General features: G+C 40.6%; 1 protein-coding gene and 1 long non-coding RNA gene across 2 annotated transcripts in view; one reads left to right on the plus strand and one right to left on the minus strand.

Moving 5' to 3' along the window:
* Positions 1–2,919: 2,919 nt before the first annotated feature.
* CCDC150 (coiled-coil domain containing 150) overlaps positions 2,920–15,818 on the minus strand; it is a 58,724-nt gene continuing 45,825 nt past the window's right edge. The window contains 11 exon segments of the mRNA XM_032480135.1: positions 2,920–3,279; positions 3,568–3,687; positions 5,655–5,741; positions 6,471–6,632; positions 6,725–6,793; positions 7,250–7,444; positions 10,372–10,498; positions 11,410–11,579; positions 12,487–12,580; positions 13,625–13,793; positions 14,655–14,784. Coding sequence (XP_032336026.1) covers positions 3,163–3,279; positions 3,568–3,687; positions 5,655–5,741; positions 6,471–6,632; positions 6,725–6,793; positions 7,250–7,444; positions 10,372–10,498; positions 11,410–11,579; positions 12,487–12,580; positions 13,625–13,793; positions 14,655–14,784 — 1,440 coding nt within the window. The 3' untranslated portion in view covers positions 2,920–3,162.
* On the plus strand, positions 7,378–14,705 carry LOC106730284. Its single transcript, XR_001366742.2, has 5 exons — positions 7,378–7,556; positions 8,017–8,072; positions 9,549–9,632; positions 10,407–10,545; positions 14,569–14,705. It is a non-coding gene; the product is annotated as an uncharacterized LOC106730284 (long non-coding RNA).

The following is a 15,818-nucleotide window of genomic DNA, read 5'->3' on the forward strand; positions in this document are numbered from 1 at the left end:
GGAAAAGGGTACTAACTTTTAGTTGTAAGATGAATGATGTGTAACATGGTGATTATGATTGGTAACACTGTATTGTATAACTAAAATTTGCTAAGAGTAGAAATTAAATGTTCTCACCAAAGGTTTTTTAAATGTGAGGTGACAACTAGATGAAAGGAATCTTTCCAGTAATCTTTATCAAATCATTACGATGCACACTTTAAATATACAGTTTACAGTTTTGTCAATTATACCTCAATAAAGCTGACCCAAAAAATTAGCAAATAGCTGTGGTCTCAGAATCCCTGAGGGCAAAAGACTTCACAGACAGGTTAACTGGAGCAAAGTCAATTAGAGTCCAGATTAATTCTTCCCAGATTTTCATGCGTCTTTTTGTACTAACGTGCAAAAGGTTAGGCCAGACTCTAGGGGTGTTAGCAACATGGCCCACATGGAAGAATCATTGTCTGTCCCTTAATTTAGTACTTATGGCTTAGTCTCCTTGCTTAAGAATAATTAGTCCTCAAAAAATTAGTCAAAGCAGCTTCAGGTTTTATATTAGGATCACCTTTAAATCCAACGTAACCAAATGGTAAATATCTTTTACTAAAGGAAATCACCCATCGTTTTCCTGCTGGTTAAGTGAACTACTGTCGCTTTCTCTTGTATCACCATCTACTGGTGTGTTATTCTTTGAACGTACGGAATAGTTACAATAGCTGTTTTAATGTCCTTGCCTGCCAGTTCTGACATCTGTGTTTTAGGTCAGATTTGATTAATTTCTCATTATGGGTTGTACCTTCCTGCTTCTTTGCATGCCTGATAACTTTAGATGCCAGAAATTGTGATTTTTTTTCCTTGTTGGGTGCTGTGTGTTTTTGTATTCCTCTAAACATCCTTAAGCTCTATTTTGGTATGCAGTTACCTGGAAATGGGTCATCTTGCTTTAAGATTAGTTAGGACCAGAGCAGTGCTGATTCTGGGGCTAATCGTTCTCTGCTACTGAGACAAGACCCTGTTGTATATTCTCCCCAACACCCCCTGAATCAGAAGGTTCTCATTTTGGCTGGTGGGAACTGGTACTGTGTGTGTGCTGGACACTGTCACCTTGAACCTTTTTAGATGGTTCCTCTCCAGCCTCAGGTAGTTTCCTCACATGCACATGCTGACCAGTACTCAGTGCAATACTCAGAGGACCCCTCAGACAGCTCTGAAGTTCTCCCTCTGTGCAGCTGTCTTCTCCCCCGCACTCTGTCCTGGAACCCTAGCAGCCTGTGTTTCCCTGGACTCTCAATTTTCATTCCTTAACTCGGGGAACTCACCTTGATTTCTACTCCTTGCATTGTAGCCTGAACCCCCTCAGGGCTGTAAGCTGGGGCAATGTAGGGCTCACTCATGTGTTCCCTTTCATGGATTACTGTTTTTTGTTGCATGATGTTTAGCCTCTTAAAAACCACTGTTTCATATTTTCCATTTTTTGGTTGTTTCAGAAAGTACAGGCCCACTATAGAAGCTAGTGTATATGCTAGACACTATAAAAGTATCATAGAAACAGTTCAGCAACTTGCACTATACGTTGTTCTAAGCTTTACTAGCAATGATCATATATAACTCTGTAATTCACTTCTCCTAGGTTAATGCTTACTATAGCCAATCTAAAAAATGATATAAATGCACGTTACACTATCAATAATGATACCCTTTGAGGACAATATATAAGTGGAAAAAAAGCCCTAGTTCTGCATGATGATGACATAAATATTCTTGGCATGCAGCTGTGACTGTTTCTATGACAACACTCAGGGACAATATACTTACAATCCATTGGGGTTGATCATCTCTCCTGTGCGGTACCTGGGGTCTTTTTTTCCTATGCAGAATTCAGGACCAAAGTTTTCAGTGCCATCCCAGGATCAAGGCTGATTGTTCTTTGGGGCTCATGGTTGGGCTGTTTTAAGATTATGACTCCCTGGTACCCTCAAATTGACTATACTTCCTTATAAAGAGTCCAAAGGGGTAAGTACTATAGGCTTTAGATAACTTAAGGAGGCTTTTACCAGCCTGCCAAAAAGTGAGTCCCTCACTCTTGAAAGTCAGACGTACAGAAGTGGACACACTAGTGAATTTGCTTCTGAATGCCAGCTAATCCACACAAGCCTGACCCAAGTAAGTACACGTCTACAGATGTCGTCAACCCACTTAAGCCCATGAAAGTCTCCCAATACTGGAACTCCAGGCTTCCTCAGAACCCTACAGAAGACGAGCAGTTTGCTCTGATCAGGGAGGACTCTGACCAGCAAAGCGCTCGCCTACCACAGCAAGCAATGAATTCAGCTGTGTGTGTTTTTTTTTAAATCGGATATTGAGTGGTGGGCTCATCAACCTCTAGAGTCTTATATTTGATATTTACTCCAATTTCATAATTGCTCACTTGACTTAGGTCCTAATACTGCCACCAGCTTCAGTTCAGTTAAGCCAGGTATTATGTTTACATAAAGTCTGAATTACATAATCCACCACTCAGTATCTTAAAAGACAGAGCTGAATTTATTGCTGACTATATAGTAAGGGGGGCATAACTGGTCAGGCATAATCTCCCGGAGCAGAGGTCAGTGAACTTCTTTGTAAATGTCCAAGGAAGCTGCACACACAGTCTCTGAGATACCTTATGTAAGAACAGAGAGAAGTTCTTATTAAAGGTGTGCTGGTAGTTACCGAGCATAGAAGGGTGTATGTTCGTTTACAAGACAGTGGGAGAGGTTTTACCATTTTCCAGGTGACTGTATTTCCAGGGATTATCTGCTAGATGTTAGACCAGGACGTTTCTCTGAAATAAAGCATCATATCATTTAGCTGCTGTATCATCCAGTACCTCACTAAATGCTTTTTGATAAGAATTACCTAGAAAAATAGCCAAGTATCATGCAACACTGTCTCCTATCATATAACACATTAATATAAATTTATTGGGTGGAAAAATGGGGAAAGGGACAAAAAAGATGGGGTGGTTCTGTATTGAAATCAAAGAGTTCATAAAAGGATAAACTCAGGTCCAAAATCTTCAGCCCACATCAAAGACTTCATGTTCTGATGACTGTGGAAACAGGCCAGTGCTGGTTGCTGGGCTTGGGGAATCCTGGTGATGTAGCTGTTGAAAGTGAAAAAGCTCCTCTGTCAAGGACATCACTTTCTCTCTAGTTCAGAAGGACACTTCTTGGGCACAAGTCTAAGATTCTGTTTATTCTCCCATCGATGTAGAGCAGACTGGCTGGACATGCCGTCGTGCCTTTTATCTTGGTCCTGCTGGAAAGAAAACACCCCAAACTGTTAAAAAATAACTGTGGAGATGAGGACTTATATTGCCTTTATGAATATCATTTTTTTTTATCAGGGTAGATGGTTCTAATCTAGACAGCTTGGGAGAGTTAGAACTTTTAAGAAAGAAATTCAGTAAATTGGTTTTCTAAGCAGTAGTTTTAAAGAAATCTACAGATTAGGAGAGAGTAGCTGGAAGAAGACGGCACTTGTGTAATTAGCAGTCTGAGAAAGAAGGAATCCAGAATTGCTTAAGACGGTCAAATACTCTACCTCTTCCCGCCACCTGTCCTCCCGGGGAAGCCTCTGCAGCCGGTTTTTTGTCAGCTCCAGCTGTAGGCCATCGAACCTGCACTTGAACCAGCGGTGAGCTTCTTCCAGGTTAGCTGTTATCTAACATGTATGCGTTGTCATTAAATTACAACAAAGAAACAGTTATAAGTTTTTTGTGTATTAGTTCAAGAGACTTTTTACTCAGATGTTAAGACTCAGATTCTGACTGTATGGTCTTTGCAAACTATTTCATAATACACATCCTACAGATGAGAGAATAATTTCTGAATGGGGAGTTTATGAATGCATGCAAGCCTGTTGCTTTTCATGCATTTGTTAATATTTCCTGGATGTGAACTGAGGTGAGAGAGGAATGAAAGTACAAGATGGCATTGAAAATGAACGAGGTAGATTTACTTAACCATATTTTGATTTATGCTAAGACTCCTCCTCCAAAGTTCCTAAACTGTATAAAGGCTACATTTTTCTCTTGTGCTGTGACAGTAATAGAATGAATTAGTAAAAAAAAAATAAATAAATAACCTGGACTAGTTTAGTGTAAGTTGTATTTTTATTTCCTTTATCAAAATATCTTATATTTTAGCTCAAACACAAACTTTCAAATCCCCTTTGTTAAACTTGAAAACAAACTGCAAGTCCCTCTAACAGTCTGCCTTTGAAGATGATCTGGAATTAGTATTCACTTGCTTGACAAATATTTACGGAGTGCCTACATATGCCGGGCACTTTTCTAAGTATTAGGGATACTTTGGTATTTTGAAGGTAGAGCCAACAGGTTTTTATTTTATAGAAAGGTTGCTTCAAAACAGCTCTAGAACGTATCTTCTAGAATAAAAAGTAAAATGACTGTTTCCTCTGCTTATGTTTCATGGACAGCATTTTTGTGTTTTGACACTGAGGTCTGAGCGTGTGGGTATTTCTCTCTTGCCTGGGAGAAGGCAAGAGTGAGAGCAGAGGCTTCACCTGCCTTGTTCACCTTGTATCTCCATCACCTAGTATGGCGCCTGCCGTATAACTGGTCCTTAATAAATCTGTGCTACCATGTTCTTGTCCCGTACAAACCAGGTCACGGCGTGGGTACCAAATACTGAGATAAGAAAATAGCACTACCCTTGTCATTTACCTTTTAGAGAGCTACAAAGCTAAAATAATTTCTGTTTGTGCATCCTGATGACAGAGACACTCCCACCCTCCTAAACCAAGCCCCACTTTCCTCCAGCACTATCAAAAGTGGAGGAAAAGGTGCCTGAAGTGACATTGTATGTCATGTCTCATCTTGTATGGTGAACGAGAAGGGAACTAACGTTTATTGAAATTCTGAGCCATCTTTCAGAAAACAGTAGGAGGTAACAGCTTCCTGACTTATGAATGTGGGAACTGGTAAGTTAAAGAAAGTTTTAAATGTTCCTTAAGGTCACAGTTGGCAAACTTATGTTTGTCAGAGTCCAAATTCCTTTAAATATACCATTCTGACAGTCATATTGTTAATATAATGTAATGTCTATAAAAGGGACAAACTGGCAGCAATGTCACTGTGATACCTTTAGCCTAAGGATCTCTGTTTCCTTATCTGGCTAATAAGGGCTGGTTGTGATAGACTGATAATTTGAAGGATCTTTTCTAGCTCTAAAAACTTATCATTTTAAATACCTTCAAAAAGGCCAATATAAGATATTAGAACAGAGAAATCAAATTCATTGATAGGGCCTACTTTATACTTCTGGTTATTGATGGAACAGAGTCCCACTTTTCTTAGTTCATATCAAACAATAATGCATTAAAACCCATGCACCTTCTGGTCTTCCCTTCTTGTATTTAGTGGTAGGGACCTGGACATCAGGGTTAGTCAATACTTCAGCTACTGTGATCTCTCATCAAGGCACAAAACCTTGACCTGAAACTATCTGTTCTTTATAACGGAGGCCATGCTGAGCAGGTTATTGGTTCTTGCCCTTTGTACTCCTGACAACCGTGTTAATGAAGGATTGTACCCTGACTTCTGTGGTTCAGGGTTGTTGTGTCTGAGGAAGCTTGTCTAAGTCCTTATGTCCGTGGGTCTGACTTACCTGTTCTGATTCCACACTGGCTTCTTTCAGTTTATTCTCTGTTGCCTCTTTACATTTCTTCAGGTGTCTGACAGTTTCTTCCAATTCCTGAAAATGATTTTTTACAAACTCTGTGTATTACATATGGAACAGAGTCTCAACGTTGTAATAAATGAGCAACCGAGTTAGGAAAACCTGATGGGGTAGTTTCTAACTCCAGGTGCTACCAAACTACAAGATAAAAACTGTTACTTTGAGTTTAACCTACAGTATACATATGTGTATACAGTTATAGATTTTGACTTTGACTTATGGATTCTCCTGAGACAAGGTGATTCACATCTCTTTCCAGATTAGGGGGGTACCTTTTGTAGCAGACAATCTCTGTTGAAAGGCAAGAACTAGATGATCTCTTGAAGTCCCTTTTTGGTGATAAAATGTGCTTTTCATTAGGTTGGGAATAGCTAAAAGTCTTGTAATGACAACAGATGTATATGAGCTACAGGGAAGAACCAAGGGGTATAAAAGACTGAAAAACTGTGAAATTCAGAAGTCTCACCTAGTATTCTGAGTCTCACTTCGTTAGTATTCTGCATATGTGAGATTTAGCTGCTCTTCAATAAGGATGATACTCATTTTTAAACTGAAAGTGAAGATGATGCACCACATTCAAAACTACAGGCTTCTTCCCAGACACGACCCTAAGGGCTCAGCTAAGATGAACAACTTGTAAACCGGTTTTCTTCTACAGAACCTGGAAAACCTGGGTGCCCTCATGCTGGGTTCTGCACATGGCACCTGCTGACAGCCTGAGATGAAGCTGAGGAAGGCCCGTACCTGGCACCGGTTCTCCAGCTCCTGCCGTACTTTCCGCTCTGCCTCGAGGCACAGCTCTTGCTGTTTATTCCGTGCTGAGGTGTCATACTGGCTCTTGGCCAACAGCTGCATCTCCTTCTGGAGGTTAGTCATTTCAGATACAAATTTCTGGATACTCAGGGACTGATAGGGCACAAAGAGGGAGACAGTGGGTGAACCTGTCCAAGGTTGGGATTTTACGCGAATGGTAAACAGCGTGTGTGGAAATCATCTACCTGTTCATAGTTTTTCTTCTGATATTGATCCTTAATGATCTCCATTTGCCTCAATTCTGTTTCTATTTGCTGAAAGTAAATGTGGAAATAACATAGAAAGATGATCAGTGGAAAAACCTGACTTGCTCTTTTGCCTGCAGAATGACGGGAAGGATGACAGAAGGAATCCCACACAAGACCCAGTTATCAGCTCTTGCTGGGTTCTCCTCTTCCAGCCCACTGACCCTGCAAGAGCAAAGCCCTGTACAGTCACTGTGGAGGAGACAGATGGGGAGCCAGAATGTGACACTGGCAGCTAATGAGAAAGACAACACTGATGCAGCAGTATCTCTGCTGGAAAAACAGTGTTCCCCCTTACCCCGCCCCACCAAGGCAATCTGCCCACTTCCCAGGTGTGGCTGAAATTCCCAGGGAACACATGGTAGTGTTAGTGCTCCGAAACCATATTCCCTGGACACCCCTGCCCGCCAGGATCCTCATCAGATACCAGGGAAGTGAGGGGAGACTTGGGGTTTCTCATACAACCTTCATCCTCTCTATATTTTGAGCATTATTCGTCTTAGCCGACAAGTGGAGCTTAATTTGAGCCTTTTGAGTCTTTATTTTCTCCTTGCTGCTGTTCAGCATCTTTTCCAGCTCTGTGAGTTTCTGCCGCAGCTCTCGGTTGGTCCGGGACACTTCCACTGATCTGAAGTTGGCTTCGTCAAGGGCTTTCTTCAGCTGTGGAACACAGAGGGAACATCAGAGCATTTTTACCTTCTACTCAGGAAGAGAAGTTTATGTTTAGCTGGGTCCCTGTATTTCATTCTTTTTGGACCTTTTAAAAAGGAGGGTAAGTGAGGCAATAAGTAGATTTGTGGAGAATCATTAAGAGATTTTCATAATTTTCTGTCAACCAAACTGAAACTGTAAAATTACAGTTTTGGCTCTCCCAGAAATGGACTCTTAAACCAGTTAATCAGGAATTGCCTGACTGATCAGCATGCATCGGATAATCTGCCTGGCTGACCTCTGTCATCCCCTAGAGGAAGTAAGCTGGCAATAACCAATCCGCTTTTTTGCCTAGTGTAACTGCTTTGTTCTGCCTATAGAAAGCCTTCCATTTTGTAAGGCTCCTTGGAGCTCCTTTCTGCTTGGAATCAACTGCATACTGCCCGATTCAAATTGATTTTTGTTCGAATGACCGTTAAAATTTTAATATTCCTCAGTTTATCTTTTAACATTACTTAAATCACCTTACAGGGTTCCACTTCTCCTCATGTGCCCTTAAATCAGTGCCACTTAATTTTTAGGAAGAAGAGGCAGCTGAAAATGGAGAAGACAGGAATGTGGCATTCTCCTATGGCTGGTAAGTGTTTAACGTGTCAAAGAAAAAGGTCCAAATTATTTGTACCTCTTTTCTCTACATTAGCTCATTCCTTCAGATCCTAACACCACACTACAGGGTCAGCCTTTCATTACTACTCAGCTCACTTCCTCTGAGATATTCCACTGTTACCTCAATCACAGCTTTGTCAAAACTGCGTAAACCCTAAAAAAACTTACCTGCTTCGTACTTATGTTTATGCACTATGGTAATTACTTTACATATATTCCAATTTAACCCTCAAAACAACCCTGAAACATCGTGATGATCTCCATTTTAGGATGGAGGAAACAGACTCAGAAGTTTAGTCATGTGCATAGACAGTAAGTTTACACACTGCTAAACGCAGGGCCAGCTGGTGCCTGCCGATGCCCTGTGGCCCCCAGACTTCCAGCCCTTAGGCATCCACTCGCTCCTCTTCAGAAGACGAAGTCCTGACAGGTGTTTGCCTTAGCAGAATTAACAGCCCTGATGCTTAATACAGTAAGGCTGGCCTTACCGTAGCTCAGGCCGACTCGTCACAGCCCACATCTCCCCATCGGAGTCATAAATCCCACTGCCGTGCTTTGTCGCTCATGTCTCTGTCTTACTGGAGTCATAAATCCACTAACCTTCTGCATACCAAAGTCCCTTCCCTCACTTACAGCCAATATCCCTTTGTGCTCATAGCCCCTTCCACAATAAAAGACCCTGCACATTCACACCTGGTGGCTCACAAAGGCTCCTCTCGTCTGTGTGGCCGCTGTTGCCTCCAGCAGTGTACCTGTTTCTGCCTCTGTGTGTCCCCCAACATTTGGTGGCCTGTGGGGGACCCCAAAACATAGGGGGACCCTCAAAGTACGGGGAGCCCTTTGGGTGGGTCTCCCTTTCTCTCACCTTCTTTCTCTCTCTCCCCTCCCCTTCCTATGGGAGCCTCTCCCCTTGGCTTGATCGGATGCTCCTTTTAGGAGGTCAGATCATCGTCTGTCAGGGCAGGCTTCCCTCTTCCCCTTCCTGCTTTGTTCTCTCTCACACTTTTCTGCCACTCCCTAGCATTTGGGCCTTCTCCTAATTCTTGCTGAGGATTGAGGAACTCTGGCTGGGCCACTCTCAGCAGGCTCTGAACCTCAGTCTGACAAAGGAGAGTGACGCCCTGGCCTGCAGTGGTGAACGCACACATGGAGCATCTCTTCTAAATACCTCTAGCCTTTGACTCCTTGCTACCACATATATTGTCCCTGGGTCAGGGGGACTATGTGTCTCACCGGGGAAGGCACACATAAGGACTGGTCATCTGGTGCCTTGAGACACCCAGGACCCTGTCTCCTGATTAGACCCAGACAGTAAGAGGGAGAGGCCAGTTCAGCCGGTAAAAGCGCTAGGAAGTCCTGCCCCTAAGCAGCACGCTCCTCCTGCTCTCTGTGGTCTCTATTTCTGGGCCTAACTTGCAGACTTGTTTTGTGTCTCCTTTCTCCTGAGCCTGCCTCTGAGACCAGGATGCTTCAGCGACATCAGCTAAGTCTCCTGTCTCCAACTGTGACGGCAGGTACAAGCCACTGGTGGGTGAGTCCCCCCTCTTGCCTTTCTCCTTCTTTCTAAACTGCTCAGCCCTTGTGCGGGCTTAGCCTTGGCACTGCACTAGTAAGAGGCAGAACTAGGGGCTCCTAGTGCACCATGAGCCCACCCTGCTGCTAGCTGCTTAAAACATCACTTACTATTCCCTTGGTCTCCTGCACAAGTTCACAATTTTCACTGATCCTTGTTAAAAGGATTTAAACTTTAAATATTCTGAACAAGTCTGACTGAAGGTACCTTTAGTTTAGGCGCACCTTTTTGTTTCCCACAGAATGTTTTTATCTTGCTAATATTTATATAGTGATTTTGCAATTTACAAAATTTTACAAAATTTGCAATTGTAATTACAGGGGTAATTTTACTGGGTCAGACTTGCAATTTACAACTATTATGTAAATAGTACCACTATTGCTGCTTTTACACGTGCCTCGCAGGAGAAGGCAGAGGCATGATGGATGCTAGCTACGTGAACTAAGGAGACAGGTGATTTGGTATCTATCAGACAGCAGTCTCTTCCTTTGCTGGGCAGATAACTGTATATCAGAAACTTTTTTGTGTGTTGATTTACAGATAGCAGAGAGATGCATCTGGCTTGCTGGGGAAGGGGGAGGATTGGAAGAGCCAAAGAACCACAGCCATTCTCAGAAATTCCGTAACTGGTTCTCCTCTCCAAAGGCATTCATTCACCTAGAGAAGAGAGAGATGTTTTTGTCACTTGCCTCCATACCTCAGTCATTTCCCGTTGTGCTGCTTTCTTTGCAGTTTCTCTCTCAGTTTGAAACTGCTTTCTTAGAGCATCTATGCGTTCAGCATGCAACTCGGCTTCCATTTTGGATTCTTCATTCATCCGTTCTCTGTTTTGAAAAAGATGATAAACCACCTTTAGAAATCATCTTAGGAGGTAAGAATGGGCAACTGTCCAAAGCTGTGTGATTTATAAATGAGAGCAGATCAGTCACCAGGTGAACTCGCTGATCTGGAAGTCATTAACAGAAGAAAATATAAGCATTTGCCTATAGCATTAAAAAACAAGAAGTTATTCAGTATAAAGAGATCTACCCAAAGAGTGAAACACACACTCTTGCCTTAACCAATATTGAGTAGCCTTGAGCCAGCAACGTTTCACCAGAACATAAAACGTGTACAGATCAAAAATATGAAAAATATCTTCTCTGCTTTAGCTTTTACCTGTCTGCTGTATCAATATGCTCACCACCTGAAAAAAGATCCATGTGCCTGATGCATTTCCCTTGGGTATAAATTTTCATGGAATGTTATTAATACCTAAATCATATTTATCTAGATACAGTTTAAGAAAGCACTTTACTGGCTTCGACCTGAACTTGATGGGTCTGACCTAACTCATCTCAGGCCAAAACTGAAAACAATGAATGATTCAGCATCTGGTTAGATGGAATCATTCCACTCCTGAAGGGGTAACTCCCATCCAGGCTGCTGTTACCTTTTCCAAATCATACATGTTTCTGCCAAAACTTTTCTATCAAAAATTTATGTGTACTTTAAAAGCAAGTGTCCCAACTTGGTTTCACCTTCACTGTACAGAAGGAGATTGACATTAGACGAGGGAAGAGCTTAAAAAAGAGATACAGATGAGTGTGTGTACCCCAGCCGGCTTCCTTCACACGACTCTGCTAGGAGCACCAGTGCAAAGTAGGGAAAAGGGCTGAACTGGTTTCTGTGAATAAGCCAGACTCACTCTCCCAGAGGTTCTCTCCTAATCTCACTGTGACTATACTGCCCTTACCTGAAGGTTTCCAAATTCTGTCTCTCGAGTTCTTTGCTTTCCAATTTCTCTTGAACATGATCAAGCTTTGTTTGCAGATGATTATTTGTCTGGAGAGCTTGCTCCAGGCTCATGGCCAGTTTCCTGTTGTCTTCTCTAGCTACATCTAGAGCTTTCTGTAGAGGCTCCATCTGAAAGAAAGAAGAAAGCAGAGTTTAATTCCACTGTAACAGATGCAAGAAGTCCACAAACACTGTATATCACTCTTTGTATGTGAGAACTTATTACACACAGTGCTTAGGAGACTCTTAGAAAGTGACGGAAAGGGTATGCTCCATTGGTCACTAGACCACTTTGGGAAATAGAACCAAATGCATTCATCCTATTTTCTGAAAATTTAAACTAGTTAAATTTCCTTTCCTGATTCTATGACCCTCTGGTCTCACCGCCTAGAGTGGTAAGAACGGGCAACTGTCCCTTGTATATCCTTTCTGAAAAAGCTTACTCATATGAAATATCCCTTGTATTTTATACATGTGCCTATGTGCAGATACATGATCCTGTGTGCATACACCTGTGAGGATGTGTCTCCCTATTTAGTGGGGTCAGTCTAGCTACTTCTGACTGAAGTTATAAGTTACTCTCTAAGCCCCTTAACTTCTGTAATCATTTATGCATTAATACATGAAAAGAATATAGACCATACAAGACGAAGAGAATCAGGCATACTTATGGTCCTAGTTTGCCAGTCAATGACTCTTTGTAAGACTGTTGAGCCATCTCCCATTTGTAAATATGTCCAAATTTTTGGACTGTCCAAAACTCAGACTTAAATGGAAAGGAAATTTACCTGATTGTTTTACTCCATTTTTCCAAAACAGCAATATCCCAATAAAATAAAAAATAACATTATCGTTTATAAAAACCAGATGTAGGGGGAGGGTACAGCTCAGTCATAGAGTGCGTGCTTAGCATACACAAGGTCCTGGGTTCAATCCCCAGTACCTCCATTAAAATAAATAAATAACCTAATTAACACTCCCCCACCAAAAAAAAAAAAGCAAAAAAAAAAAACAAACCAAACAACCCAGCCTCTACCTCACTGTTGTGCTGAGCATCTATGACAAGCATCCTGGCCTGCCACTGGTCCACTTCTGCTTCCAGCTTCTGCACCCGCTGTTGATTTAGAGCCCTACAAACAGGAAGCACAGAGAGAACGACAGGAAAGAGCCATCTAGGAATGATACCATTGGGAGATACAGGGTGTCCTTCTTCCAGGAAGCCCAAATGGCACGTGTAGTGAGTGGGTTACAGATGCTCAGAATATCTGAGAGTTGGCAGCTGACAATTAGCCGCAGTTTCAGGTTAAGATACTAAGGCTCCTAGGGATTAGAAATTTGTCCTAGCTATGATTTAATTTGGCTAAATAATTAAGCTATCATACATGTTAATGACTAACTTATGGACTAGTAATTTTATACTGTAGATTTATCACTAGTACAAAACTATATCATGCCTCTAAGTGGACTGGTTTGCTGTTGAGATTTTTGCTGTTTACCTAGAATTTTATTGTGAATAATAAACTATTTTTAATACCATCCCATTTACTTTTTTTTAAGTTCAGAGGTAATACACATACATAACGTGAAAAATAAGCACAATGAAGAGTAAAAGTCACTTGTTCTGTTATAACATAGAGGCAGTATGCACCACCAATACATGCATGACAGTGTATATTAGAGGACTTATTAAAATTAACCTAAAAGGGAAACTTTTATGAAGTTTTTGAAACATTCAAAAGAATTTACTTATAAATCATGGCTAGAAGTAGTTCTTAGGATGATTCATCTAAAATAGTTACTAATCTTTAAATAGGATACTAATAAATAATTAATTCAAACTAAAGTAGACACTTAGCTTCAATTATCTCAACCATTATTCTGTAGACCCTAGGGCAGGTTTAAATGGTGTAAGGATAAAACAGCAATATACATGAATTTCTAGAATGCACACTCATTTACATCACTACAAAATATGAAAATTTTGAATTTTCGAAAATTATGTTTATTTCTAATTCCAGATTTTCCCCGAATTGCTAGTTCTTTAAATATCATTTGACTAATTCTTCCACAGAGGAAGCAATATAAAGTGACTGTTTCTTGACTGCACCTCGTTCCTTGCTGCAATGCAGCAGAAAAATACAAGTACAAAGACAGAAAAAAATCATCTCTGGTACCTTTCTTTCTTGAGGCCTGCAATCTCTGAATCCCTCCGTCCAAGCTCTATTTGCACTTTTTCCAGAGCACCTTGCATCTTACTGTGAGAAGCCAACACATTCTCCAACATGATTGTAACTTTGCAGTTGTCTTCTTTAGCCTCTGCCAGTTGTCGCTGAAAGTTCCCCAGCCTAATAGAAAATGAAACAAGACAAAGATACTTGATCCTTTCTGGTTATTCTGCTGCTGCTAAATCCCGTTACTTCTAGGAAAGAGCATGGAAACCCCGCCTGGTAGAGAGCTAAGAAGAATAATTAAAGTATTTTCTTTCTATTTTAAGTTATTATGTCTTTGAGAAAAAGAACACGAGACCCTGGATCCTAGAACTCTGCAGTGTTTCCTAACTCTTGCCATGTCCCAGCACATATATTAACCAGAGACATTGGGATCGACAGCTGTTTGGGTCTAGGTTCCCAAGCTGGCCCGTGCTGGCCCTGCTCAGCTACCTTATGGTAGGGGCAGAAGAAGGTAACACATCCAAAGCCCATTAGAATTATCTCAGGAAAAAGGCCATAAGAGAAAGTGGAAGCTGCTGATGAATGATGCAACTCACAGCCCTCTTCAGAGGCCAAACCTAGCACCTGCTGTAGGAGAAGTTTGGGATGTGACCTCCCTTACCACCAAGCACACACACGGTTAAGCAGAAAGCATTTGGTGATTTAACATAAAATCATGGCAGTGTTATACCACATTAATAAAAGATAAGTAGGTGGTTATCACCAAGATCAGATGTGTTTCAACAGAAAAAAATCACTTTTTCTTTTGGTTATTTTAAAACAATAAGAAAAAAAAAAGGGAGTTAAATTATGCATTTTTAAGGGAAATATTTTAAAGCTCTTCTAAAGTTTTTTCTTTAGGAAAAAAAAATATTCCTCTGATTCATCCTCATTCTTTTTAACTAAAGGAAACAAGAAATGAGAGAACATGGCTCATGGAGGTTTTGGAAGCGCTTCATCTCAGTAACTGACTGCAGGAAGGACTGATGCCATGCCTTCTTGTTCTCCCTGTCCTCCAAAGCCTCGAGGTCCCCTTTCAACTTCTGACTCTCTTTCAGCGCTGCATCACGACCCTTCACTGCTCGTGAGAGCTCCTCTTCATTCTTTTCAAGAATGGATTTCACCTTAGTAGAGAAAAAGAAATGATAAATGACTTTTCAAAGCACAATAAATCAGCAATTAGAGTAAGACATAGCAATTTAGAAACCAAACTTAAAATGTTTAATTAAATATGCTTATCCACTATTATAAATAAAACCAGCTTTAGCTGTTTTTCCCTTAAAGAAAACTTGCAAAGCAAAAAAAAATCTGTGTGAATAAACATGGGCAAATCTCTAATATATGTCAATCTCCATGAAGCAGAGAATGAGGGAGATGGGAGATAAGACTGTGAAGGTAAGAGGAAAAATGGGGGAGAAACTGATTATCATGATTATCACATGATTGTCATATTTGGAATTTGAAAATATAATGTCAATGTACAAATTAATAAAAGCAGAGATGAATAAGTACTTAATAGTATCACAGAAAAATGAATCCTAATGAGAAGTACAGTTTTATATCCCTGAAACACAAAGTGTTATACTAAAAAGTATATCTACACAATCACTTCAGATGACATACTGTTTTAAAAACTACCTTTTAAAAATGTTTTATTTTGAAATAATTATAGACTCACAAGATGTTACAAAATTAGTGTGTAGTCCCTGTACTCTTCACTCTGCTTCTAATGGTGACATCTTATATTACTGTAGTTTAACATCAAAACCAGGAAATTGACTTTGGTACATGACTATTAGATTAACTGGATTATGGAACTTACAGTTTTCAGAACTTTAAAAAAAAAAACCTGCATTCATCTGTATATGCACATATGCACACAGCTCTAAGCAATTTGATCCCATCCACATATTCCTGTGAACACCACCACAAGCAAGACACAGAACTGCCTCATTTCCACAGAATTCACCTGTGCTACTTCTTTGTGTTCACGCCCTTCCCCGTAAAGCCATGGCAACCATGAAATAGTAAACTCTATTGCTTTTGTCATTTCAAGAATGCTACTTTAAACATTTTAATACAATTAATTTTTATATAAGTAATACACGTTATTTTTTAAACAGCATTACTGAGGTATAACTGACATATAAGCAGCTAT

Source organism: Camelus ferus, chromosome 5 (genome assembly GCF_009834535.1).
Source record: "Camelus ferus isolate YT-003-E chromosome 5, BCGSAC_Cfer_1.0, whole genome shotgun sequence".
Taxonomy (NCBI): Eukaryota; Metazoa; Chordata; class Mammalia; order Artiodactyla; family Camelidae; genus Camelus; species Camelus ferus.